At 45.0% G+C, this 27,101-nt stretch overlaps 1 protein-coding gene across 8 annotated transcripts in view; it reads right to left on the bottom strand.

Moving 5' to 3' along the window:
- The window catches only part of LOC138268696 (glutamate decarboxylase 1-like), a 1,137,623-nt gene that overhangs the window by 379,052 nt on the left and 731,470 nt on the right, over nt 1-27,101 (bottom strand). For all 8 annotated transcript variants that reach the window (XM_069218676.1, XM_069218622.1, XM_069218640.1 and 5 more), the window contains 2 exons: nt 13,100-13,215; nt 8,531-8,610 (listed from right to left, as the gene is read on the bottom strand). In XM_069218676.1, coding sequence (XP_069074777.1) covers nt 8,531-8,610; nt 13,100-13,215 — 196 coding nt within the window. The remainder of the gene's footprint in view (nt 1-8,530; nt 8,611-13,099; nt 13,216-27,101) is intronic.

The raw sequence follows: 27,101 nt of genomic DNA, 5'->3' as shown, positions 1-27,101 counted from the left end.
GAGAATCCTGAAGGGCGGATTAGAGCATTTCCTGCTGTGCTGTAACATAGCTTATGTAGGAATCGCATCTAGCGTGCATAGTGACAGTATGGTGGGACTTTTCCTGTGTTTCACTTTCCTTGTCACAATTTTGCTTCTAGGATGTTTCATCATTCTCATTATTGCATTTTATGCCATTTTATCTAAGTTGCAGCTGATACAAAAAAATCTTATTGAACCACTTTCCGCCTCTGTTTGTCTTTGCATGTGTGAGACTAATGTAACTTAGAGAAAAGGATGAGATCTGATCCACCACGATTTCCCTGAGAAGTAATTATGTCATGCGCCCTGTTGCCACAAATCATCCTTGCTCTTGAGCAGAGATAAGGTACTGTTAGCTGGCCGAAAACAGATTAGGCCAACAGTAGTGGTGTGGAGTTGGACTCAGTTTCCCACAATTCAGGTGATGCTATTGCCCGAATCCAGCAGCCTCATTAGGATAATGAGAACCCATGCAACACATACATATATATTGACTGCTTTGTTTGGGCATTTCATGATGTGACAATTTTGCCCATGGTAGAAAGACCGTACATGTTTAAGTGCAATTAAATCAGGGAGGAAAGAAAGTTTTCTGTGGTTTGTGGCTGTATTCATGCTTAAATCACAGCTACTTTTCTAAAAGAGCATTATTTGCAATTACAGGCAAATCTAAAAGGCCTTGCCCCTTGTCAAGCTGGTGCGATAACAATTTTTTTTAAAACAATATTCCTAGTAAATAAATAAAAAAATGGCACCACCTAAATGTGAGTACTATATGATAGCAATGAAAATTTAACATTTCTAAAAAAAGTAACATTTGCATATAATTTTAATACAACACAGTAAGGTGTATTTAGAACAGGTATAGACACCAATTTTTCATTTTAATGCCCTTCTCAGTAAAATATGATTCCGATTGGCACAAAGAAAATGTACTGTTGACTTTGAAATATGTTAATCTTATTACATAGTTAGAACAGGGGAAAATGTCTAAAAAGTTTTTAAAAAGATAAAAATGGAGAGAAAAATGCACTGGCAAAGTACTGCATTGACTCACTAGCATCGGATTGGATTGCACTTCTTAGACAGATGTGCATATTTGAACGTGCAAAATGCTATCACTCATACAGGCAGATTTAAGTGTCCCTAGTGCCTCCTCATTGTCCCACAATACATGCATTGCGCACCTTTGTAACCCTTTGCACTACATTATGGGGGTCATTACGACCTCAGCGGTCTTTTTTCAAGACCGCCGAGGGACCGCCGTGCGGAAGACCACCTGCGCAGGCGGTTTGCCGCTCGGCCTATTATGACCGTTGGCAGCCCTCCGTCCCTTTACGGACGGAAAGCCGCCAACAGCCATACTGGCGGGAGGTGGGGAAGTGGAGGTTGCTCCACCTTCACCGCCACGCCAACAGAACACTGCCCAGCGAATCACGTCCTGTGATTCGCCGTGGCGGTGTTCCTGTTGGCGGTGTGGTGTCGGCGGAGCTGCCCCCATGGCTCCCGTCCCCTCCCGGAGGATCGATGGAACAGGTAAGTCGATCGTCCGTTAGGGCAGGGGAGTGGGGGGTGTTGTGTGCGTGCATGGGGGTGTGCGTCTGCGTATGTAGAGGGGGTGTGTGAGTGCGTGTATGCTTGTGGGGGTGATGCGTATTTGGGAATGAGTGCGTGTATGTCTGTGGGTATGTCTGTATGGATGTGTGCGTGTATGTTTGAATGTGGGTGTGCGTGTATGACTGTGTGTGTGTGGATGTTGGCATGTATGTCGGGGTGTGTGCATGTGTGTGTTGGTGGTACCTGCATGCGTGTCTGGTGTGTGTGAGTTATGTGATGTTGGGGGTCGGGGTGGGGAGGGGGGCCCTGCCACCTTTGGGGGGTGGCAGGGGTGGTGGGGGTGGTAGGGGAGGGTGTCGGGGTGGGGGTTCGGGGTGGGGGAGACCCCTATCAGTGCCAGGGAAGGAATTCCCTGGCACTGATAGTGCTTACCGCAATGGATTTCATGGCGGTTGAAACCACTGGAAATCCACAGCGGTAAGCCGGGTCAAAATACCGCCAGCGGTATAGTGACGACCCAGGTCTCCTGCCCGGCGGTCGTCTCTGCCCTGGCGGGCAGAACTGAGAACCGGCGGATGACCATGGCGGTTACCGCCATGGTCATAATTCCTTAAGGTAAGACCGCCAGCCTGTTGGCGGTCTTACCGCCGGTTCTCCGCCTTCCGCCAGGGTCGTAATGACCCCCTATGTCTGCGCCAGGCATAATGTATGCAAAAGGGGCATTTCCTTGTTAGGGGGGGGGGCTAAAAAAAATGGCAAAAAAAATTATTTGCGCCATTTTTGTCAGCACTTTTAATTCCTGCTCACAGCAGGCGTTAAAAGGAGGCACCCATTATTTACAATAAGCCTCAATGGGCTTTGCAGGATTAGCATCAACATTTTTGTCACGAATCCTGCAAAGCTCTGAACCAGCATAAAAAATGTTGATGCTAGTTTCCTAACTACCACCATGGTGCACCATATCTTAGATATGGCGCACACATAGTGGTGTTAGGGGGGCGCTAAGGGGCACAAGAAAAGTGGAGCTGCACTGGGTGCAGCAACACTTTTCTTAAATCTGGCTGGTAGTGCCAGAGGCTGAACTTGGCTGACCCACTGTCCAATGATGTAGGCTGTGGTGGGCAGAAGCAAAATTTGAATGACCATGAAACCCATCAATGGATAAATTAGACCAACCAAAAGCCACTCTATGTATATGTAAGAAAGTGAGTTCTAGCCAGTGAAAACCCCAATATTTTAATTTTAGACCGTTGCTGTTGTGTGAAACCCCATAATGGGCCCTCACCCACCGTAAGCATTAATTGAAACAGGTTTGAGTTGTAATTTTCAGTGTCCAGCTTTTCAGAAATTACGTCAGCTACTGTTTAGTTGGATGAACAGGCTTTGTTGAAGTTGTGATGAACACATGCACAGCACACATCTGCACATCTGTGCGGGTTGAGTGAAGACAACTGTTGCCTGGCTTGGCCTGCCACCATGAACAGTAAGTAACTGTCAAAAATGGGCCCCAGAATAAATAAATATAATTTTGAATAGGTACCACAAGGGAATGTACCATACCATTTTGTACGTAGTGTAACATGTCTTCACAGTTCGTTATATATGTAAGATATGATTTACTATTTCTAGATTGGCATGAGCTTAAGAGCTAAAAGTCAATGCCTTGTCCCCAAATTAGTGGGATTCAAATATGAGGTAAGATTTGACATATTCTTGTTCCTGCTTTAAACTAATGATTTGGCATATTTACCTGTGCCATCCTTAGTTAGATTCATGCTAGGAACTGCATAAGGAAAGTTAACTGCTCTGCTGCCCCTGCACACAGTAGGCTCAATCTAGGAAGGTTAGGCTTCTCCTGGCATAGGAATGGAAGGAATCTCTATAACAGTTAGCACCACCGTTGTGTATATTGGCTTGGTAGATTTTCCCAAATCGGACAAAGGGAGGACAGGCACTCCCCTGACTAGTCACCACAGAAGGTTTCTTTGTAGTTTTATTAGGGAAGAAATCAGAACTAGTTGGCAGGGCTTGGGTCACAGTAGAGATGTGTTACAACTCTGGACTGGAGTCAGCTAAAATTTCAAATTCTTCCCAGAAAATTGTTTAAGGGGAGGGACTGCCAGTAGGCTGCCCCCGGGAGTGCCAGTTGGAAGTAAAGGGATAATTTGTCATCACTTTATCGGGAAGCTACATCTAGGTTTGAGAACAGTTACCTCAGTTTTTAAATGCCTGCACATGGAAGAACAGCATAGAAGATGAGGAACAGGAGGAGGAAGACCGGTGCTTAATTTGAGCATGAGGATGTTTAATAATCCAATATACATTAAACATGAATAATACCTGCTGCCCAATTAGTTTCGATGGCCTGGAATACTCGGAATTGTCACACTTGCAGGAGTGCAATGGTTAGTAGTTGTGTTGGTACTGTCATTGGCAGCACTGGCAAAGGCAATGGCAAAGGGTGATACATGCTTTAATAGCCTCCTGAGAAGAGCCCTGGTTCTTACATTTGTTTTTTATTTTCACAAACTAAGCACTGAGAAAGAGGGGCCAGAACTGATGATGAACCCCTGTCTGGAGTGTGGAGGCCCACTCTCTGGACATGTGGATTTTGTCTACAGAGCTATTGGCACTAGCTTCTTGACTCAAGGTGATGTCCAGTAGAGGGGGGAACTGCTGGGGACACTGAAGGAAGGAGGAGCGCTAGTCTTCTGTGGACTGGTCCTCCTGTGGTTTTCCTGAAATGCACAACAGGCTCTTGCTGGAAAACCAAGACACTTTGCAAGTGGCAGAAGGTCTGGGTGCCTGGGGAGTGCAGACAAAGAGGGTGGAGGGCAGGGGTGCTGTTTCCATTAAAACCTCACATGGGGCAATCACTAGGGCTGGCCAAACTGCTGCTAAGGATAAGAAAGCAGCAGCACCAGAAAGGCATCAGGAAACTGTTTTTAAACTTTTGGGAGCCCAAATGCTTGAAAAGATTGCCCTTGTTTCCTAGAGGGAGCCACCAGGAGCACGATGCAGAAAACCCCCTGGTCACTGGTCCGATGTAGAATAAGATACCTCAAAACATTCTAGATGCTCACTTGCTATGTGATTGTGACTGTAGCAGATGCCCCGGGGCTCAGGCATCCACAGCTGCTGAGAAATCCAAGATGGGATTAGGCATTCAGCCCATATTTGATTGTGTCCCCCAGGGGACCAGATATGCATCTGCACTAATTTACAAATTATCTCCTGCTTGGATGCAAGGGCATGGGGAAAGGTAACATATATTAGGAAAAATTCTACTGCTGTAGCTGCATTATAGGAGGAAGGAAAATTACCACAGGCAAAAATATGGCTATAGGCCAGTGGGACACTGAGACATTATTTCATTGCTGTGCTTGAAGAAGGGCAGGGGCACCACAAAATATTGTGTTTGCATCTGGAGGTCCCTGGAGCCCAAACACTGTAGCTCAGGGAGAAAAACTGGGAGGGCGTAAATGGTCTTTGTAGAGGGACCCTTGGCACAGGAGATTACATCCACACCCCCCAGTGGTAAGTCAAACACAGTCAACTCTTGCTGCTCAATCTCCACACATGGAGGCATAGATCGCACAGGTTTGGGTGCAGAATCATGCCCTGCTGCGATGACAGAAGATCCTTCCAAAGTGGTAGCCTGGTTGGAGGACAAATGCCCATGCCAAGAGGTTGTGGGTACCACCCTTCTGACCCAAAATGGAGCCTCTAGAATAACTTGGGCCCAGGTCTTTCTGATCTTCTTCAAACCTTGAGGCAGGAGAGTCAGTGGCGGAAAGGCATACAGGAGTCCTGTGCTCCACTCAAGCCTGAATGCAATATTCTTGGGAACTCCAGCGCACAAAACCTTTGATACTGCCTGTCTTGACGGTGGTATAAATATCCATCCAGGGCTCCCCCTCTTCCCCGACTGATGGAAGATGCCCTGCGCCACCTTTTGATCCACCTGACATTAACAGCTGAGGTTGTTCATCCTGTCACTTAAAGATTCCCCCAGGTGGTTCATGATAAAGAAGGTGCCCTGACATTCCAATCAACTCCAGACGCATAGTGCCTCTTGGCACAAGACCCCAATTCACCTTTCTTGTTGCAATACCTCATGGTGGTAGTGTTGCAGGCGAGCACCTGCACCAGCCTTCCTTTAATGGATGGCAGGAAGGCCTTCAAAGACAGATAGATTGCCAGGAGCTCTGACAGATTTGTGTGGAGCTTGGTTTCAGCTGCAGACCAGAGTCCTGTGATTTCCACCTCTCTCAGATGACCTCCTCTGTCCAGCAGGGGCACATCAGACACTACGGTTAGCTCTCGGGGGAGAAGGGAGAGGTGTCTGTTGATGGTAGGGTTCCGGTCGAGCAACCACCACTGCAGATCTCATGCAGCCTCTCCCATAAACTGGATGATACATAAACGGTTTCCTTGGTGCTAGCCCTGCTGAGATTTCGGATCCAACTGCAGCGTCTGCAAAACCCACCTGGCAAAGTGGACAAGCAGAATGAATAAGGACAACATGCTAAGAAGCCAGAGAGCTGCTGTCACCGAGGTCCAGGACTGAGGCTGGAACATCTGGATCATAGAGCAAATGCCCTGGAATTGTTGTGATGGGGTAAAGCTCTGAATTGCACTGTGTCCATGACAGTTTGTCTTTTGCATGATGATGTGCTAAAGGTGAGAAATCTGGAGCTAGAAGTATCCATCAGAAAGCGATACTTAATGTATTTTGGTTTCAGCAACACAGTGCCTCAGTCCCTTCCTAACCACCAGATAGCCCAGCATTGAAGAGGATTTACGTACTGTTGAGTAAAAAAAATAATATGGTCTCTGCTAACATTCTCCACTTTCCCTTTCACACTAGCCAACTCTGTGCACTTTTAGTCCACAAGGTTCACACCAAACTAACCCCCTAGACATTGTAACCAACCCTCCGAGAGTGCTATTCACATAATGAACTTCCTAATGTAAAACAAATTCAAGCACACCTCTCTGGCTCCTGTCTTGAATAATATGCCCATTGTGTGTCCCCATATGGCAGATTAGTTCACTAATAGACTGCCCCAGACACTTGACTGACAACAAGAAGTCCACCGAAGTATCTAAAAAGTGATGAGTGAAATGCTTGAATTAATCTTACCCACTGGTAATTACCCAGACCGCATCCAAGTCCATTACTATTTTGTAAACCATACCACCTCAGTTTGGACCCAGCCATATGCAAATCAATCTTTAACCTGCTCCAGTGGGAACAATCCAGCAGGTCCTCCTTGAACTGTAGCACAAGCAACCTAGGGCCGATTTCGCCGTGATAAGGGATCATCAGCCAGGTATAGTTTGGTTCTAGTGACACAGATTGCATGTGTATGCCCAGCTCTGGGTCCTGTGCACATTGGGCCACTGGAACCAAATTATATCAGACTAATAAGCCCTAGTAAATCTGAAACCAGTATTGGGTTGATTGGCCAGTCCAGCCCTGGCTCTGAACCTGAAAGAGGGTACAGTCTTTGTTCTATGAGCAATCAGAAATTTACATAACGCACTCTATTTACATATTTATTTGTGCAATTTTATATAAATCAGACATGGTCCACGGGCATTAGAGCACTTTACAAAAATAAAGGCGATAACAAAAGAGATAAATTGCAGCATAGTAAAAAGAAAAGTTAACATAGGAGCAAAATGTAGAGGAGGAAACTAACATAAGCAACATGAAGACTGTCAAGGAGCGTTACCTATTGTGCTAAGAAGCACGGACCCTCAAAAAAACAACAAACGTGAGAAAGCAATACAGAGGAGGTGAAGACATATGAGAAACAAATAAATATAAGGGAGGAGAAGAATAGAAAATATACAAAATATACAGAACCAAGGAGCAGGTATTAGGAGAGTCAACGTGTAAGGAATCACATTCAGATAATTCTTTGGATCAGTAAGAGACTGAGATACTTCTTGAATATTGCCACGTTTTTGATAATGCACATGATGGGCTGGAGGGAGTCCCACATTCTGACTGAACTGATGCAGAAAGGCTGTGAAATCCTTTGTTATTTCCTGAATGTGGGAGATTCTAGGAGAAGCATCTTTAAACCGCATAGAGCGCTCTGGATACCTGACAGAATCGGTTTGAGGAGTTGCAGTGCGTGTAGTACATGCTGTCTTAAAAATGGATCTAGCTTTAATGGGAAGCCATTGGAGCATAAGTAAGACCAGTGTAATATGGTCATGTCTGCTACTTGTAATGACAAAATGAGCTGCTGCATGCAGCATTCTTGAGATAAGAGCAAGATGTGTTGTGGGAAGGCCAATCAGGACAGAGTTGCCATAATTAATTCTGGTCAGCATCAGGGACTAAGCAAGAGTCTTTAGGTCTTCAGCAGGAATTAACTGAGGGATCCCCAATAAAAGTCTCAAGTGGAACCATGCCCTTTTGGCCATGGAGTTAATTTCACATTGAAATGGAGTTGAAATTAGGGCAGAACATGTGCAGTGTGTTTCACAAGATCCTTGTAATGGCTGGGATTCTTCAAAATGGAGTAGCTGAAGGAAGCCCTGCCTAAAGCTGTGAATGCATGGTCATTGCCAGCCTCCAATGAAGAGCAATTAGTCGGGTGCACAGCGCTTCCACCTTCCGAGTGAGTCCCACTTACCCTTACCTCTTCAATGCACTGGCGCAGGCATCTGGGCCCCACAGGAGTGGGGCCAATAGCCTGGCCAGTGCTTCAAAGCTTGTAGGACCAATAAACCATAATTCGCCTGTCACAGGTGAACAGAGAGAATTACTTACGCTTAACCCTCATGCATCAAAGCACTTACCACTGATGGTACCACTGTGCAATAACATTTCTTTGATCAAAGAAATGTACTAGTGTGGTAAATAATTATCAAAAGCAAATTCGAGTGCTGTCGTAAAAACTAGGTCAAGACTTCTACTGTTTGATCTTACCTTTCATCGCATTTAACTGCAATTACATAATCTGTGCCAATTCCAAGAACTGCTGCTGCCTTCTGAGTGGAATAGTGGCTCTGAAATTAGCATAAGCATACAGAATTACCTTTACAGCGTTCCATTAATTTGGACAAACATGCAGATTTACACTTACAGCGTTACATTAATTTTTATTTGGATCAGTGGCGGCCCATCCTTTAGGGTGGAGGGGCCACGCCCCCCCACCTTTTGCCCCTCATGAAGAGTGTCTGTCAGGCTGAACAAAGGCCAGCCTGACAGACACTCTTCATTTTCAGCTCAGACAGCCAGGAGTGATCCATGCATGATTTGCGCAGACTCCTGGCTGCCTGAGCTGAACTTTTCTGGGCTGAGGAGGTCACAGCTCCTATGGGCGTGACCTCCTCGGCTCAGCAAAGGTGCCACGAGGCCCTCCCCTGGGTGACGAGGAAAGCGTCACCCATTGACACTCGCCCTGGGCGCTTCAGGTTTAAGCCCTGAAGCGCCCAGGGCGAGTGTCAATCAGTGACACTTCGTCACAGAGTGGGGGTGAGGTCAGCAGTCTCACTGACCCCATCCCACTCTGTGACGAGGCTGGGACTGCTGCCTTCCCTCATGGGCTGACCTAAGGTCAGCCCATGAGGGAAGGCAGCAGTCCCAACCCTCCTGGGACCTGGAGCCTGAAGGTAAGTGTGTGTGTGTATGTGTGATGTTTTAAATTGAATGTTTGGTGTGCGCGTGCATGTTTGAGTGTTATGAGTGTTGTTAATGGATGTGCGTACATGCGTGTGTGAAAGAATGAGTGTGTGTGATGTTTTAAAATGAACGCTTGGTGCGTGCGTGCATGTTTGAATGGTATGAGTGTTATTAATGCATGTGCGTGCGTGCGTGTCTGTGTGTGAAAGAATGTGTGTGTGTGTGTGCCCCGCCCGCCCCCTCCCTCCAAAAGCTGCCGGCCGCCACTGATTTGGATGCATAAAGAGCTGCGCGTTTAAGAGTGTTTTTTGTGGTCTGAGCTGATGTGCACTATAATGCACACTTATGTGTGTTGTGAAAGCTTATTCCTCATCTGTTTGTGCTGATCAGTGGTGCTCTGAGGTACTAAAGTTCACAATGCCTACAGCAGACCACCAGAAGAAAAAGAATCGGCCAAAACAGCAAGTTACTTATAAAAATGGTCTACGATTTTAACGAGGAGCACGCGCATACTCGTAAACCTACCGTTCCACTAGAGCCTCCCTTTTTATGGTCGTGAAAAAATGCAAAACAATTAGTAAGAAAGTTATTAAACGATTTCACCATCTTATGTATAATCCTATTGGGGAAAACCAAGGGCCTGACATACTAAGATTCCAGTCACAGAAGCATTGGCAAAGCCAATAGATCTCAGCGATGCACGAGCTATTGGCTTTGCCGATGTGCTTTAGCCATGTTGTTTACACTTGTGGCTGCTGTTCAGCATGGCTAAGAGTGGCACAGCGGAGAGTGGTGTGACATGTCATAGACTAGAAAGGCAAAGAGTGGAGCAGAGTGTTGTAGAGTGGAGTGGCAGAGAGTGTTGTGTATTAGAGTGCCATAGTGTGGAGTTGCATAGAGGGGCAAACACTGGAGTAGCACAGAGTAGAGTGGACTGGAGTAGAGTGCATTGGCTAAGAGTGTTGCAGAGTATAGCGGTGTGGAGTGCAGTGGAATTGAGTGCAGTGGTTCTGAATTCAGCTGCATACAATGCAGTGTTGCGGAATGCAGTGGCACAGATTAGAGTGGTGCACAGTAGAGTGGAGTAGTGCATAGTGGAGTGGCTCAGAGAGGGGTGGCACAAAATGGAGTGGTGCAGAGTGAAGAAGTGCAGAATAGAGTATAGTGGAGTGGCATAGAGTAGAGGTGAGTGGCATAGAGTACAGTGTTGTTGAGTGCAGAGTAGAGTTGAGTGGCATAGAGTGATGTGTGTAGAACAATGGAGAGTAGGGTAGCATAGAGTGGTGCAGAGTAGAGTATGGTGCCATCGAGTGCAGTGGCATAGAGTGCAGTGGGGTAGAGCAGAGTAGTGTTGCATAGAGAGCAGTGGCGTAGAGTACAGTGATGCAGAGTAAAGTGCAGTGGCATAGAGTGCAGTGACATAGAGCGCAGTTATGTAGAGTGCTTTGGCGTAGAGTGCAGTGGTTAGGAGTAGAGTGGTGTAGAATGCAATGGCATAGTGTGGAGTGGTGCAGAGAGGAGTAGAGTGGCTTATAGTGCAGTGTCGTAGAATAGATTGTTTCAGAGTAGAGTGAAGTGGCATAGATTAGAGTGGTGCAGGGTAGGGTGCAGTTGTGTAAAGTGGCATAGAGTGTAAAAGCATAGAGTAAAGTGGTGTGCAGTGCAGTGGCATAGAGTGCAGTGGTGCAGAGTAGATTAGAGTTGCATACAGTGGATTGGCATGGAGTGTATGAGCATAGGGTTGAGTGTTACAGAGTAAAGTGCATTGCTGTAGAGTGTATTGGCACAGAGTGCAGTGGCTTAGAGTGCACTGTTGCAGAGTGGTGTAGAGTACAGTGGCATAGAGTGGAGTTGTGCAGAGTAGATTGCTGTGGCCTAGATTGGAGTGGTGTAGAATGTAGTGGCAAAGAGTGCAGTGGTGTAGAGCATAGTGGCAAAGAGTAGAGTAGTACAGGGTAGAGTAGAGAGGCATAGCATGGAGTGGCGTGGAGTTCAGTGACATAGAGTGGAGTAAGGCAGAAGGCAGTGCGTGGAATGGTGTAAAGCGGATGGTGCAGAGTAGAGTGCAGTAATTTGGAGTGGTGCAGAGTAGAGTGGAGTGGCATAGAGTGGAGTATGCATGGTGTGGTGGCATTACAGAAAACACATTTTCAATTGATGTAACCATTACATTTGCACAGCCATACAGTTTTACTAACAGAGCTATACAGTGCACAAAATGTTTGGACATTGCATCACCTGATTTAATAATTAGTTTTGATCATATTAAAGTATTTGTTTCCAACAAACTTCAGCAATAACAAAAAAAAGTTTCATTTGTGCACTCAGAATTCTGATATATTCTGAAATACTTACACGCTTAATTTAAATGTTGTCCTGCGCTCGAAAAAAACTTTTTCCTACCCCCAGTATCCAGCAAGATTGTCAAATAAATCCTCTCACTTTGACGTCAGAGAAAGAAAAGTAAATAAGCTTCCTTGGAAGACAGCACTTGACATTTGTCCTCTGTCTTTGAATGCCCAGCAAATGTGATGAGATAAAAATAGGATTTAAAGGCCTGTCAACATAAAGTGAGTTTGTGGAAGGATACAGTAAATACAGTTCAGGCAATGGGAGGGATGAACTGAACCTGAAGATCCTAAAGCAACAAATGGAAAGCCAGAAAGTGTGAGTTACAAACCACAAAGCCAATGGTCATCAACGAGCAGAATGCACTCCTAAGTCAACTTTCTGAAAGTCCCGAATTGCACAATAACATTTTGTGAGTGGAATCTTATTTTGCAAAACACGCTCTATACTAATAGGTCATTCGCATAATATAGACTTGAGTGGCAGACTGCCATACCTAATTAATATGCATTAATCAGGTCACCATTTGTGACTCACTATTATTGCTCGCAGCAACGAAGATGGTGGCCTGCTAGGTTGAGCAGAACAAAAGGTCTGTGATTGCCTTTAAATAAATAAACTTTTTTAAAACAGCCAGGTGTGCTCTAGGGAAACATGGTTATAATAAAAAAAAAATCATTTTTCCTGAACGTTTGTTTCAGTGTTGGCAGTGGACTCTGAACCACTGCCTGTTCCCCATTAAACTATATTTTATACATTGACTAAGGGGACAGGGTCCCAAAAGAGATTCTTCCCTTTGGTAAATAGGTTACCACTCCAATAACGGAGCCAGCAATTTTTCAATGTTTTGCAGTCAGATTGTGATCTTAAAACATTGATATCTCATACAGATTCGCAATCCCACTTTAGGGTTTGGTACATTTAACAACTCCCAGAATGGGATTAGTTTATACCGCAACCTATTGTGCAGTAAAACACTTTCCTATTTTGTGAATCAGAGCGTTTGCGACCACAAAATAGGTTGGTACGTCAGGCCTCAAGTCTGATGCGCATACGGTTAGTCCCATTCTAGACAGTCACAGTGGACAAAAACACAATGGACGGGAACATATAATAAAGGACATTACATGAGCTTACACTAGACATTTGAGTATGAATGTTTTGTGAACAACCTAGATAGTAGTAACTTACACACAAGCAAGGGTGTACTGTAGTGGAAGTTGCAGTTGTTTTCTGGACTCAATATGTCTATTGTCATGCGCTGGTTCTTTGCAGCTGAATAAAAATACGTTGCAGTTTACGTTGCACATATAGTCACATGCAAGAAAGGATGGCAAATTTGAAAGCATCTGTAAATTAAGGAGATGCAACTGTCCAGATGTGGTATTTCTTTGATTTTAATAAAGTTTGATTTCACACAGCAGCACATTTAAGTATAATGCCCCAATGGAATACACAATCTAGCTTCAAATTTTGTTGTATAATGATAGTGCCAACCAGCAACATTTTGGTGCACATACTTACATGTTCAGAAACAAACAAAGCAATGCGTGGAATAGCCGCCATGCCTTTGGTTTTAACAGCAGGAAAGCGCTTATAACGGGCGACCAGTATGCTGTACAGGTTGGAGATGGAGCCACCTATGAAAAATGAACACAATTTAGCAGGCAATACAAAATGTATAAGTGGAGCACCAGTTAAGAAAATGCCACTGGTTACATCTCGAATGCTAGGCTCGTCTAGACTGTCAAGTGCGTCACAATCTGTGCTATTTTGCACCAAGCAAAAAAAGCCTAAACTGGCTTTGTGCTGTTCTGTTTTTAAATATACAATAACGGATCATTATATGGACTTTCTTCCATTATTAGAATGTCAATGATGAAACTATACATTTGGGGGAACCAATTTATCCTATCTCTGAAAAAACCACAATGGTGCAAAGCAAATTTGCTACATGTTGCCAGAAAGCAAAATTGTACAGAATCTGATCCAATAACACAGTTTTTACAACACACACTGTATACACTATATGAATCTTAAATAAACACAAAGGGCCCTATTTACAGTTTGGTAAACATGTTATGCTGTCACAATGTGCCAGATAACCTGTCAACTTTGGTACAAGTGCATTATCTGGCCTAAAATCTTGCCGTTAGAGCACTTAATTTCTACATAGTATTTTACCCTGGCTCTATATTTGAAGCTGTCCGTGACTGCCATCCCGGAGTGTTGGAAATGGCCCTCTCTATAGGGTCATCCCCCAACTCGTTTTCCTTCCTCCTATTACTTTTTGATCAATTCTTTCTTGTTGGCCTTAGGAGTCTGTGCACTTGACCACTATTAACCAGTGGTTAGGTGCTTGTGCTTTCTCCCTAAAGCATGATTTGATTGGCATATACCTGATTGGCATAATTCATTTGCATGTGAGTCCCTTGTGGAGTGGTATACCATATACCCAGGGCCTGTAAATTAAATTCTACTGGTGGGCCTGCAATACTTATTGTGCTACTCACTTAAGTAGCACTTTAAAACATGTCCCAGGCCTGCCATTGCAGCCTGAAGGCATTGTCTCTCTGCTATGTCGACCTGGCACCCAACACTGCTTGCCAAGCATTAAACTCCCCTTTTATTACATACAAGTCAGCCCTAAGATAGGGCACAGGAAGCCCACAGGGCAGTGTGCCATGTAATTAAGAGGTGGAGCATGTATTTTTACGCTTTACATCGCCTAGTAGTGAAAAACTCCCAAATTTGTTTTTCACTACTGTGAGGAATTCCCCTCCCATATGATAACATAAGGGATCCCTCATTATAGTTATTAAACTGTAATTCATAAACCAGAGGTGGTAGCTATATCATGTTTGGGATAAACCCTCTTTAATGGTACAGTCAAATTTATCATTACAAGTTTGAAAATGTCACTTTTAGAAAGTTGGTCTTTTCCTGCCCTTAGCCCTCTGTGCCTGCCTTAGGTCACAGGACTGGGTGTAACTTACAGTTAGAACTTTGTGAATTCTCCCAGGCACACAATAGTGGGCAGGACCACTTACCCCTTAAATAGGCTGGGTTTTGCCACCACATAGTAGGCTTAATGACCCTGTATTTGTAGTGCTGCCAGGTAGGAGCCAAGGGAGGCAGGAAACTGCTGAAACTTCTAAAAAACATTCTGGAAACTTCTCCCAACCATAGTATAAAAATGAGGCTCACAGACCCACTCTTCAGTTTACTACTCGACCTGCAGAAGGACTCTCAGAGGACTGCCTGCTGCTGTGACCTGCTGTGCACTCTACCAGACTGCTGCTGTACCTGGAAGGACTGATTTGCTGCCTGGAGTCTGCCTTGAACCTTGAGATGCAGCCCTGCATCTTCACCTGCACCTGGGACTTCAGAAGTGGCTCCAAGGGCTAGTTTAGATGGCATCCTGTTCAGAACCACAGGGACATAACAGGCTCCCACCATCTAGATAATATACTTGGACCCAGCCTGAGTAAGCCCTGACCCCCAAGAGGTCTCCATCCACTCCCTGACCCTTGGTCATGGTGCTAATTGTGTCCAGATATCCAATTTCCAAAACTGAAGACTTTAGACAAAACTTGGCCAAAAAGTGATCTGAGAATCAGGAGGAGACCGGGACCAAACTGCTCGCTTATCCACCGAGGTGCATCCAGCTTGGATTGACTTTACAGCTTCTCCCTGTTAGAAATGGGGGTCTTTGGTTGGAAGTCAGGTCACCCCCTGTCCAGGCAAGGACCTCACTCTAGTCAGGGTAAGTCACACACAATCTAAATTATCCTGTGTCCACCCTCTGGTAGCTTGGCACTGAGCAGACAGGCTTAACTTAGTGGAGGAGACTTCAAAGAGTGGTTTTGAAGTGCGCAAGGTCCCCTTTCAGTACAACCCTGTCTGCCAGGGTCCCAGTAGGGGGTTTGCCAGTCCTTTGTGTGAGGGCAGGCCACTGTCTTTTGAAATGTAAGTGTCGGGCCCTCCACCCTTCCAGACCAGAAAGATCCATTCAGTGCAAGTGTGACTGAGCATCCTGTGTTTGTTGTTGTCTGGGTGAAATGCACAAGGGAGCTGTCAACCAGCCCAGTCCAGACGTGGATTGGAGACAGGCTGTCAGGCACAGAAGGATTTTAAGTGCAGAGAAATGCTCACTTTCTAAAAGTGGCATTTGTAAAATAGTAATACAAAATCCAACCTCACCAGTCAGCAGGATTCTGTATTACCATTCTGGCCATACTAACTATGACCTGTCTATTCCTTTCTGATTAGAATCTACCACTCAAATACTATATGAGGGTAGCCCTAATGTTAGCCTATAAAAGGAGCAGGCCTCACACTAATGGAAAACGAATTTAGGAGTTTTCCATCACCAGGAGATATAAAACACACCAGTACATGTCCTGCCTTTTACCTACATAGCACCCTGCCCCATGGGTTACTTTAGGCCTACCTTGGGGGTGACATATATGAAGGAAAAGGGAAGTTTAGGGCTTGGCAAGTACTTTGAAATGCCAAGTCGAAGTGGCAGTGAAACTGCACACACAGGCCTTGCAATGGCAGGCCTGAGACATGCTTAAGGGACTACTTATGTGGAGGGTACAATCAGTGCTGCAGGCCCACTAGTAGCATTTAATTTACAGGCCGTGGGCACATGTAGTGCACTGAACTAGGGACTTACAAGTAAATAAAATATGTCAATTGGGAATGAACCAATGTTACCATGTTTAAGGGAGAGAGCATAAGCACTTTAGCACTGGTTAGCAGTGGTAAAGTGTGCAAAGCAAAGACAGTGTCAGAAAACGGAGGGAGGTAGGCAAAAAGTTGGGAGATGACCACCCTAATGCTGTTAGGTCTAACATGTGTCCCCCCCCAGCTGAAAGTGGGGCGAGCTACCCAACCCCTTGGGAGCTCTCATTGTAAGGCAGACGTATCTGGAGAGACCATCAGCATTGGCGTGGTCAGTCCCCAGGCGATGCTCTACCATAAAGTCCATCCCCTGTAGAGAAATGGACCACCTCAAGAGTTTTGGATTTTCACCCCTCATCTGGAAGAGCTATCTGAGGGGCCTGTGGTCTGTCTGAACCAGGAAGTGAGTCCTAAACAGGTACGGCCTCAGCTTCTTCAGTGCCCAGACCACCGCAAATGCTTCTCTTTCTATGGCACTCCACCTCTGTTCCCATGGTGGTAGCCTGCTGCTAATAAAGGCTACTGGTTGGTCTAGGCCCTCCTCATTTAGCAGTGCTAGAATGGCCCCTATGACATGCTCTGGAGCATCTGTCTGCACAATAAACTCCTTGGAGTAGTCAGGGGCCTTGAGCACGGGTGCCGTGCACATGGCTTACTTCAGAGAGTCAAAGGTTTTCTGACAAGCTGTCCTGCCATTTGATAAAGTTTGTTTTGACCAATGACTTTGTGTTTCACCACTGCGCATATTAGTTGCTCAATGTTCACCAGTAGCACATGGTATGTTTTGTTCAGTTGAGCCGCCTATGGGCTTTTACATGGCATTAGCCATTACTTTCTGTATTCAGTTTAGCCGCCTATGGGCTTTGACATTGCATTAGCCATTACATTCTGTATTCTGCCTATTGGCTTTGACATGCTGTATCCAGTCTAGCCGCCTATTGGCTTTGACATTGCATTCCTATTGACTTTGACATGATGTATTCAGCTTAACTGCCTATTGGCTTTGACATGATATTCAGCTCCGCTGCCTATTGGCTTTGACATGATATTATACATTGCATTTTGTATTCAGCTTAACTGCCTATTGGCTTTGACATGATATTAGACATTGCATTTTGTATTCAGCTCCGCTGCCTATTGGCTTTGACATGATATTATACATTGCATTTTATATTCAGCTCAGCTGCCTATGGGCTTTGACATGATATAAGACATTGCATTTTGTATTCAGCTTAGATGCCTATTGGCTTTGACATGACACTAGACATTGCATTTGATATTTAGGTTAGCTGCCTATTGCCTTTAACATGACATTGCATTTGATATTTAGGTTAGCTGCCCATTGCCTTTAACGTGGAGTTAGACATTGCAGTTGAGAATCCAAGCTGTATTTTTCCAAGCTGTGTTTTTGCACCAGAGAACCAAGATGTTTTGCTCTCACAGTAGACTAGACCTGATAAGAGAGAGTACATGGGCGTTGTTTCTCTTCCCTTGAGCTTGGGAACAGGAGTAGTCTTGGAGACCTGGCCAGTCTCCTAAAGGCTTGCTCAGTTTCCCAGGTCTGAGAGGAGGGGGCACACCTTTGTAACGAATGTAACAGGCTGCAGAGAGTCAGATTCGAATCTGCCGGACCTCGTGCTGGAGCTTGGCGCCAGCTGCCAGCATCCCGTGTGGGTAGATGAAACTCTTTCTCACGGCTGACAGGGGTCATCAGCTTGCAGACCTTAGAAAGATGTAGCTGTAAATAGTTCCTACACGGTGAAGTATTTGTTTTGCTTTGCATTCAATATCTTATAAATATAACCTGCTGTGTATATTGCAAACTGATATATTTTGTTTGATTAACGCGGACTGGAAAGCTACTAATTCGTCATTCATATAACAACAATAAAAGTCTTCTTTGACCTCAGAAGTGCATTTCTGTTGTGTTATGTTAGTGCTTAGAAACTAAATAAGAGAAAAAGCACTACAATTGGTACCTGGAGTCGTGGGGTCGGTCATTAAGAGGTGATTAAGAAGGGGTTTGACGAGTTAGTAGATTTCTAAGTGCACACTTTAAAAGTGTAATCGTTTTTTTGTTGTTTGGAGAATTACAGAAATTGTTTTCTGTTTGGAGAATCACAGTAGCACGGCAGACCATGTCTGAGAATACATGTGTTGATGAACTGCCTGATGGTGCTAAGAAAAACTGTGAATTGTTTTCTGTTTGGGGAATTACAGAAGAAAATGCATGTGTAGCTAAAATGCCTGATGTTGTTTTGAGAAATAATTCCCGTTGTATATATGTAGAAAAAGTGTGTTTTGGAAGTAATGATGACAGAAAGGTCTGGATACCTTTATCTGCTTACAGAGAAATGCAGGAGAAATGTAGGAAGTTGGAACATGAAAATAGGAATTTACGTGAGCAAATTAGCCAGGATACAATAATTCAAAATAAGACTGAAAGTTATAAAAGGGCTGTTTTTGAAGAATCTTTCTTGTCCCATTCCAGTAATGAGGGGGTTAAGACAGCTCCGAGCTGCTTTGAGTTTCCGTGTGAGCCAGGGTTTTTGGCAGATAAAATGCATGCCTTAACTGATAACACGGACGAGAGAGCTCAGAATGTGATTTACGAGTTACCGTTACCTTGCAAAATGCACAAGTAAAACGAAGGATTTTAGAGCAAGACACCCCGAGTTTCATTAGCTTGTTTGATTTTTGGAAAAAGAATAGCCCTCATTTGAGAGAAATCCTAACACTTTTGTATATGGTCACTGTGAAAAATTATATGCAGTTGCGCGCTTGTGATTTGGCAAATGAAATAATGCAGACTTTAGGTTTCTGCGCAGTGCAAGAAGGAAATACTTATGTACATTTAAATCATGAACAAGGAAAGAAAATAGTGCCCCTAGCTAGAATCATACAATGGATCTGGTACTTGCAAGACAGGGCTAGAGTACCACAGATAAAAGAGTTACCAATGAAGTTGAATGCACCATTTGAATTCGTGTCCACTGAAGATAAAAAGCATGTTTGTTTTACTAATGATTCATTGACTGAAATGTTGTTTTCTGGCACCGTAGAAGGAACAATGTGTGTCAGATTTTAAAGCAAGAGCTACGTATTACGCTGATTTTTGGTTTATTGCTAATGTTTTAGCTGTTTGTTTTTACATATGGCTTGTACCTAACTGGTTCAATTACCTTGCAGATGTTAATGAGAAAAATTCAGAGAGAGAAGTGTTCACCCAGAATTCTGCCTTAGTGGGGATGACTAAGTGGGTGCCCCAGAAATGTGAACAACTGAGAGAAAAAGCCACTTACAGGTGGGCAGAGATGAGAGAGATGCACATTCCCCTAGATTTGATAAAAACTGTGCAGCACGCACAAAAGCAATCTGTCATGCAAGCAGTCACAGAGCAGTTGGGGAGAGGAAAGTTACCAGATCAGAAATGGCAAAGTGATCAGGTTTTAGGGAGAGTGATTGCTGCAAATTACCAAGGAAAAATCGAAATTATGCTGATACCTAGAAAAGAATCTGATTCATTCAAACAAATTGGAGACAGAATGGCCCAAATTGTCAAAAATGCAGTGAATGGAGGTTTGTTAAAGAAGGAGTCTGCCACAGCCCTTCTGACAGTGCAAGAAAAGGGAAGCTGTGGCGCAGCAGATACAAACCTCAGTGCTGATGTGTGGGCTGAAGCCCCAAGTGATCCTGCAGAGAATATAACAAAGGGCCTCAAAAACGTCCTGCTGATTATAAAACAGGGAAAGAAAGAGGAAGGGTGCAGTTTAAATGAAAAATGTTATTTGCAAGAAAAGTCATACTTGTTTCTTTTGCAGATCCTACCACGTTTCGCCACTGTCCCTGAGTGCGCTGTGTGGTCCCCCTTCCGGTGTGTGCGTGTGGGGTCGGGGAAGGGACCGAATCCCCAACCTGAACCTGGCTGAGTAAAGTGCCAGCACCATGGATCCATTTTGCGCAAACTGCGCCTTCAGTTCAAGTTCAACTTGTTTGCTGTCTTTTTTTTTTTTTTTTTTTTCCCTCTCGTATGGAACTCTGACTTTTGCTTATCTTCCAGCAAACCTTTCAGGTGGACCGTGCACCTTTACATGAGCAGAACTCATGCCACATCAAATTGCTAACACTGTTGAATTAGAGACTCATTCAGAGAAAAAAAAAAAACTTGCCCAGTCTTATGTATATGTATATGTATCTGATGTGAAAGGTTATGAGATCAATGTGTTAATTCACTTCTATTGCTTTACAGGGATTGCTTTGATCATAATGTTTTTTTTTGTGCTGATGTTTTTTTTGTTTGTTTGAAATATGAGATATGTGAAACAAAAATTCATTGGTCAAAGGGCGGAATGTCCTGCCATTTGATAAAGTTTGTTTTGACCAATGACTTTGTGTTTCACCACTGCGCATATTAGTTGCTCAATGTTCACCAGTAGCACATGGTATGTTTTGTTCAGTTGAGCCGCCTATGGGCTTTGACATGGCATTAGCCATTACTTTCTGTATTCAGTTTAGCCGCCTATGGGCTTTGACATTGCATTAGCCATTACATTCTGTATTCTGCCTATTGGCTTTGACATGCTGTATCCAGTCTAGCCGCCTATTGGCTTTGACATTGCATTCCTATTGACTTTGACATGATGTATTCAGCTTAACTGCCTATTGGCTTTGACATGATATTCAGCTCCGCTGCCTATTGGCTTTGACATGATATTATACATTGCATTTTGTATTCAGCTTAACTGCCTATTGGCTTTGACATGATATTAGACATTGCATTTTGTATTCAGCTCCGCTGCCTATTGGCTTTGACATGATATTATACATTGCATTTTATATTCAGCTCAGCTGCCTATGGGCTTTGACATGATATAAGACATTGCATTTTGTATTCAGCTTAGATGCCTATTGGCTTTGACATGACACTAGACATTGCATTTGATATTTAGGTTAGCTGCCTATTGCCTTTAACATGACATTGCATTTGATATTTAGGTTAGCTGCCCATTGCCTTTAACGTGGAGTTAGACATTGCAGTTGAGAATCCAAGCTGTATTTTTCCAAGCTGTGTTTTTGCACCAGAGAACCAAGATGTTTTGCTCTCACAGTAGACTAGACCTGATAAGAGAGAGTACATGGGCGTTGTTTCTCTTCCCTTGAGCTTGGGAACAGGAGTAGTCTTGGAGACCTGGCCAGTCTCCAAAAGGCTTGCTCAGTTTCCCAGGTCTGAGAGGAGGGGGCACACCTTTGTAACGAATGTAACAGGCTGCAGAGAGTCAGATTCAAATCTGCCGGACCTCGTGCTGGAGCTTGGCGCCAGCTGGCAGCATCCCGTGTGGGTAGATGAAACTCTTTCTCGCGGCTGACAGGGGTCATCAGCTTGCAGACCTTAGAAAGATGTAGCTGTAAATAGTTCCTACACGGTGAAGTATTTGTTTTGCTTTGCATTCAATATCTTATAAATATAACCTGCTGTGTATATTGCAAACTGATATATTTTGTTTGATTAACGCGGACTGGAAAGCTACTAATTCGTCATTCATATAACAACAATAAAAGTCTTCTTTGACCTCAGAAGTGCATTTCTGTTGTGTTATGTTAGTGCTTAGAAACTAAATAAGAGAAAAAGCACTACACAAGCCTCTGTCCAATTCACCAACCTAGGTCGTTTCTTGGAAGTGAGCTCTGGTAATGGGGCCACCATGGTGCCATAACCCTTAACAAATCTATGGTAATGGCCACTGAGGCCCAAGAAGGTCCTCACCTCGGGCTGGGTTCTAGGTGGTTGCCAGGCCGTAATTGTCTCAATCGTGGCCTGGAGTGGCTGCACCTTGGCACCACCTACTAGGTGTCCCAAGAACACCACTGAACCCTTACAAGTAAGTCAAATATGCCAATTGGGGATGAACCAATGTTCCCATGTTTAAGGGAGAGTCGTAAAACCAGTAAAAATAGTATCAGGAAATGGAGGGAGGCAGGCAAAAAGTTGGGGGATGACAACCCTAAGGCTGTCAGGATTAACACTCCTGCTATGTTCTTCTCCACAGCAGCAACTCCTTTTCAGCGGTCCTTTGCATAAGGGGTATCCAACCTTGTGGAACTGTCTTCAGCTACAGCCTTCTAGTTCATCCTTGCTGGAGATTTTCGACTTCCATCTCAAAGACTTAGGACCAGATGTATGTCCATTTAATTTTGCAAGTCTCTAATAGCGCCTTTTGTGAGTCGCTATTAGAGACTCTAAAAAAGAAATGTACACATGTGTCTCAGACACATTTCATGATTTCCAATGAGGTCGCAAAGACCTACCTCATCAAAATTCATCAGGTAGGTTGCAATTTGCGACCCCCATTCGGAATGGCCGCACTCACAGGGATGGTGGCCTGCTGGGGACAGCAGAAAAAACATGGCTTTCAAGAGTGGCACAGCACTTCCCTTGAGGGGCCCCCTCATCCCAGGAGCTCTGCCGTTTAAGGCTCAAGTTTGTGAAGCTCAGTTCCATCAAGGGCTGACAGGTCTTCTCCCTGATGAGAGGGGACCTGAGCTTGTGGCTGCTCAGAAGCTGGCTTACCAGACTTTCTGTATTTTCTCTTGGAGGGCTGGGCCATTCTTCCAGGCTCTGGCACCTCTTTTTCACTGTTGGCTTTTCATAGTAGTTGGGTTTTTACACTAACCTATTCAGGTATACCCAGCATAGCTGTGTGGGTCTTTCTTTCAACCTCAGCCCATGTTGAGACCTCCAAATCATTTCCTAGCAGACAGGCTACATGAACTGCAGAGTTTATCACCACCTTCTTCTGGCCAGTAACCCCTCCCCACTCTAAGGACACCATCTCCGGTTTCACCAGTCAGATACTGTGGGGATATCAATTTCTCAGTCACCATGGTGTCACCTGCACCTGTATCGCGCAGTGGTTCAACTTTGAAACCCATTAATATGTGGCTCTTGTCTGTATGTCTCCAGATTCTTGGGCCAGACAGCGAGTGCAGCTACAGCCACATCTCCATTTGAGACTAAAGTTGCTTCTGTGAGCTCTATGACATGGTCAGAACCCACCTGAGATCCCATCTGGAGACTTACCACTGAAGCAGGAGATGCAGGTGCAGTAGGGGGAGTCCTTTTTAGGACAGGCAGGATCTCCAGTTTGGTGCCCACTGTCTCTGCAATTAAAGCACCTAGCCTTTTTAGGGTCAAAGTTCTTACCCTTATACCCACCATTGGTTTGTGGCTTACCTCTAGCCCACCCTCGTGATCAGGTTTTTGTGGGTTTGTAGGAAAGTACCATCTTCCTTGGCATGTTACCCCCATTTTTACCTATATGTCAGTATGTTTTTGCCTGTCTCGCTGGGATCCCTCTGGTCAGGACCCCAGTGCTCATTGTTTATGGCCTCATGTGTGTGTCTGTGTAGTGCTTAACAGTGTCACTGAGGCTGTGCTAATCAGAACCTCAGTGCTTATGCTCTCTCTGCTTTTAAATTTGTCACTGTAGGCTAGTGACTTCATTTACCAATTTCAATGGGCACACTGGACCCTCCTTATAAGTCCCTTGTATATGATACCTAGGTACCCAGGGCATTGGGGTTCCAGGAGATCCATATGGGCTACATGTGTCTTTTCCACACATAGGGAGCTCAGACAAACCCTTTCACGGGCTTGCCATTGCAGCCTGCGTGAAGTAACGCACACGTTATTTCACAGCCATTTTCACTGCACTTAAGTAACTCATAAGTCACCTATATGTCTAACTTTCACTTGCTGAAGGTTAGGTGCAAATTTACTAAGTGTGAGGGCACCCTTGCATTAGCAAAGGTGCCCCCACATAGTTCAGGGCCATTTCCCCGGACTTTGTGAGTGCGGGGACACCATTACACGGGTGCGCTACATATAGGGCAATACCTATGTGTAGCTTCACAATGGTAACTTCGAATATGGCCATGTAACATGTCTAAGATCATGGAATAGTCCCCCATTCCAAATCTGGTATTGGGGAGCCAATTCCATGCATCCTGGGGGCTCCCCCATGGACCCCCAGGACTGCCAATCCAGCTCTCTGAGGCTTGCACTGTAGCTACAGCTGTTGCCACCTCACAGACAGGGTTCTGCCCTCCTGGGGTCTGGGCAGCCCAGTCCCAGGAAGGCGGAACAAAACATTTCCTCTGAGAGCAGGGTGTTACACCCTCTCCCTTTGGAAATAGGTTTTAAAGGCTGGGGAGGGGTAGCCTCCCCCAGCCTCTGGAAATGCTTTGAAGGGCACAGATGGTGCCCTCCTTGCATAAGAAAGTCTACACTGGTTCAGGGACCACTTGTACCCTGTTCCGGCGTGAAACTGGACAAAGGAAAGGGGAGTGACCACTCCCCTGTCCATCACCACCCTAGGCGTGGTGCCCAGAGCTCCTCCAGTGTGTCCCATAAGTCAGCCATCTTTGCAAGGTGTGGGGCACTCTGGAGGCCTCTGAGTGGCCAGTGCCAGCAGGTGATGTCAGAGTCCCCTCCTGATAGGTCCAGACCTGATAAGGTAACCAATCTCCCTCTCAGGGCCATTTAGGGTCTCTCTTGTGGGTTCTCTTCAGATTCTGCTTGCAAGTTTCCTTCAAGAATCCTCTGCAACAACTTCAGCCTCCTTTGACCTCAGATCAAAGGCAGTCTGCTCCAAGAAACGCTGTGACTGCAACAAAGTATCCACAAGAGATACTTTTCTTAGGCAACCTCAGCTCCAAGTCAGCAACTGCAACAGTTTCCACGGTGTGCATGCTGTGAGGACTCCCTGTCTTCATCCTGCACTAGAAGGACCGAAGAAATCTCCCGTAGGGTGACCGAGTCACTCTCCTGCTCCAGCAGGCACCTTCAAAGATGACGACCACTACCCTTGGACTCCTGAGGTCCTGCTGACACAATTTGGAGGAGGTAAGACCTTGCCTTCACAGAGAGCGATGGTACCCCTGTGTACTGCGTCTTCTTCACCACCTGAGGCCTCTGTGCATAATTTGTAAAATTACTTCATGCACAGCCTGGCCCAGGTCCCCAGCACTCCATTCTGAGACGCTCAACTCGCTGAGTTGTTTTCCGGTGGCGTGGGACCTTCCTTTGTTCTGCTGCATCAACCGCTTTTTGCACCTCCTTTGTCCCGGTGTCCTGGGACCTGCAGGGGTGCTGGCTGGCATCCTGAGAGCTCTCTAAAGAGCATGAGCGCCCTCTTCCTCCTCACACAGAGTTGAGGCCCCCAGGTCCCTCCTGTGTACATCCAGCACCATTTGTGATGCAAAACACACTTTTGTCGTAGCCAAGGCTTGTTGGTGACTTCCAACATGAAATCACATCTGCAACGATCTACACGTCGTGGGACATCCTTTGCATCATGCAGGAACCCACTGGCATCTTCCTAGGGTGCATTTCTGCAGTCTTTGACTAACCGAGGACTCTTCTTTTGCACCCTCTTCAGGGTTTGCAGGGGCTCCTGTTCTTCCTGGAACTTCTTTTGACTTCTGGACTTGGTCTCCTTCCTTTGCAGGTCTTCAGGTCCAGGAATCCAGCAGTTGTTCTTTGCAGACTTGGTTGGCTGCTGCAAAATCCTAATTACGAGGTGTAGTGTGTCCTAAGGAAACTTGAAGCACTTTACTCCTGCTCTTCTGGGCTCTGGGGTGGGGTACTTCTTACCTTTACTGTATTCTTACTCTCCCAGCGATTCTGCACACAATACACTTGTCTAGGGGGAAATTCGTGATTCACATTCCACTTCTTAGTATATGGTTTGTGTTGCACCTAGACCTATTTTCTCCCATTGCATTCTATAGCATTTCATGTTTCTTGCATTTTGCATTGACTATTTACTTGTCTAATTGTGGCATCTAGTGTATATATTGTGTATAATACTTACCTCCAGAAGGAGTATTGTCTCTAAGATATTTTTGGTACTGTGTCACCCAAATAAATACCTTTATTTTTGGTAACACTGAGTATTCTCTTTACTTGTGTATAAGTACTGTGTAACTATAAGTGGTATTGCAGGAGCTTTGCATGTCTCCTAGTTCAGCCTAAGCTGCTCTGCTATAGCTACCTCTATCAGCATAAGCTACTAGAACACTACTACATTTCACTAATAAGGGATAACTGGACCTGGTATACGGTGTAAGTGCCCAAGGTACCCACTACAAACCAGGCCAGCCACCTACAGGGTCTATAGAAGGCTCTTTGTTTTTACACTTAGACTAGCCACCATCTTTCCCTTGGGCGGACTTAGCAACCCCTTTCTTTTGGTCACCCCCACCATGAGCTGTTTTGGTTACTCAAGTCTTGACCCAGTGGTCTTCCTTCTTTCCCAAATCTTGGGGAGAAATTGAACCTAGGTCTACCAGGTAACAATGCCATTTTTCAGAAACACAGTTACTTATCAGATGCTCTTTCATAATACGATTTTAAAACAATCATAGTCTTGCACCTGGTTCCTTTTTAACCAGCCACCCAGTGTTAGGACTGAGAAATGAACAAAATCTACCCAGGATTGATTAAAGGTTTTTCTAGTTTCCCTAAACCTGTTCCTGAACTCCTCAGTTGTGAGTCAAAATCCCTCAATAAGAGTATCTTTTATTCAGTCATATGACTCAGCATCTGCTCCAGTCAGAGTCAAAAGCCTATCCCTGCACTTCCCAGAAAACAGTTCCCAGAGTAGGGAGCCCCAATTATTTTGCTTGAGTTTCCTCATGGCACCGGCCCTCTCAAAGGCTGTGAACCATTTGGTGATATCATCACACTCTGAATTGTTGGGGACAATCCCTTTGGGGGGGTTTTCTCCCTATTTAAACTTTTGCTGCACCCAGAGATGGGTCCTATGCCCATCTCAGC

The sequence above is a fragment of the Pleurodeles waltl genome, chromosome 2_1 (assembly GCF_031143425.1).
Source record: "Pleurodeles waltl isolate 20211129_DDA chromosome 2_1, aPleWal1.hap1.20221129, whole genome shotgun sequence".
Lineage (NCBI taxonomy): Eukaryota > Metazoa > Chordata > Amphibia > Caudata > Salamandridae > Pleurodeles > Pleurodeles waltl.
This window is presented reverse-complemented; position numbering and strand designations above follow the sequence as displayed.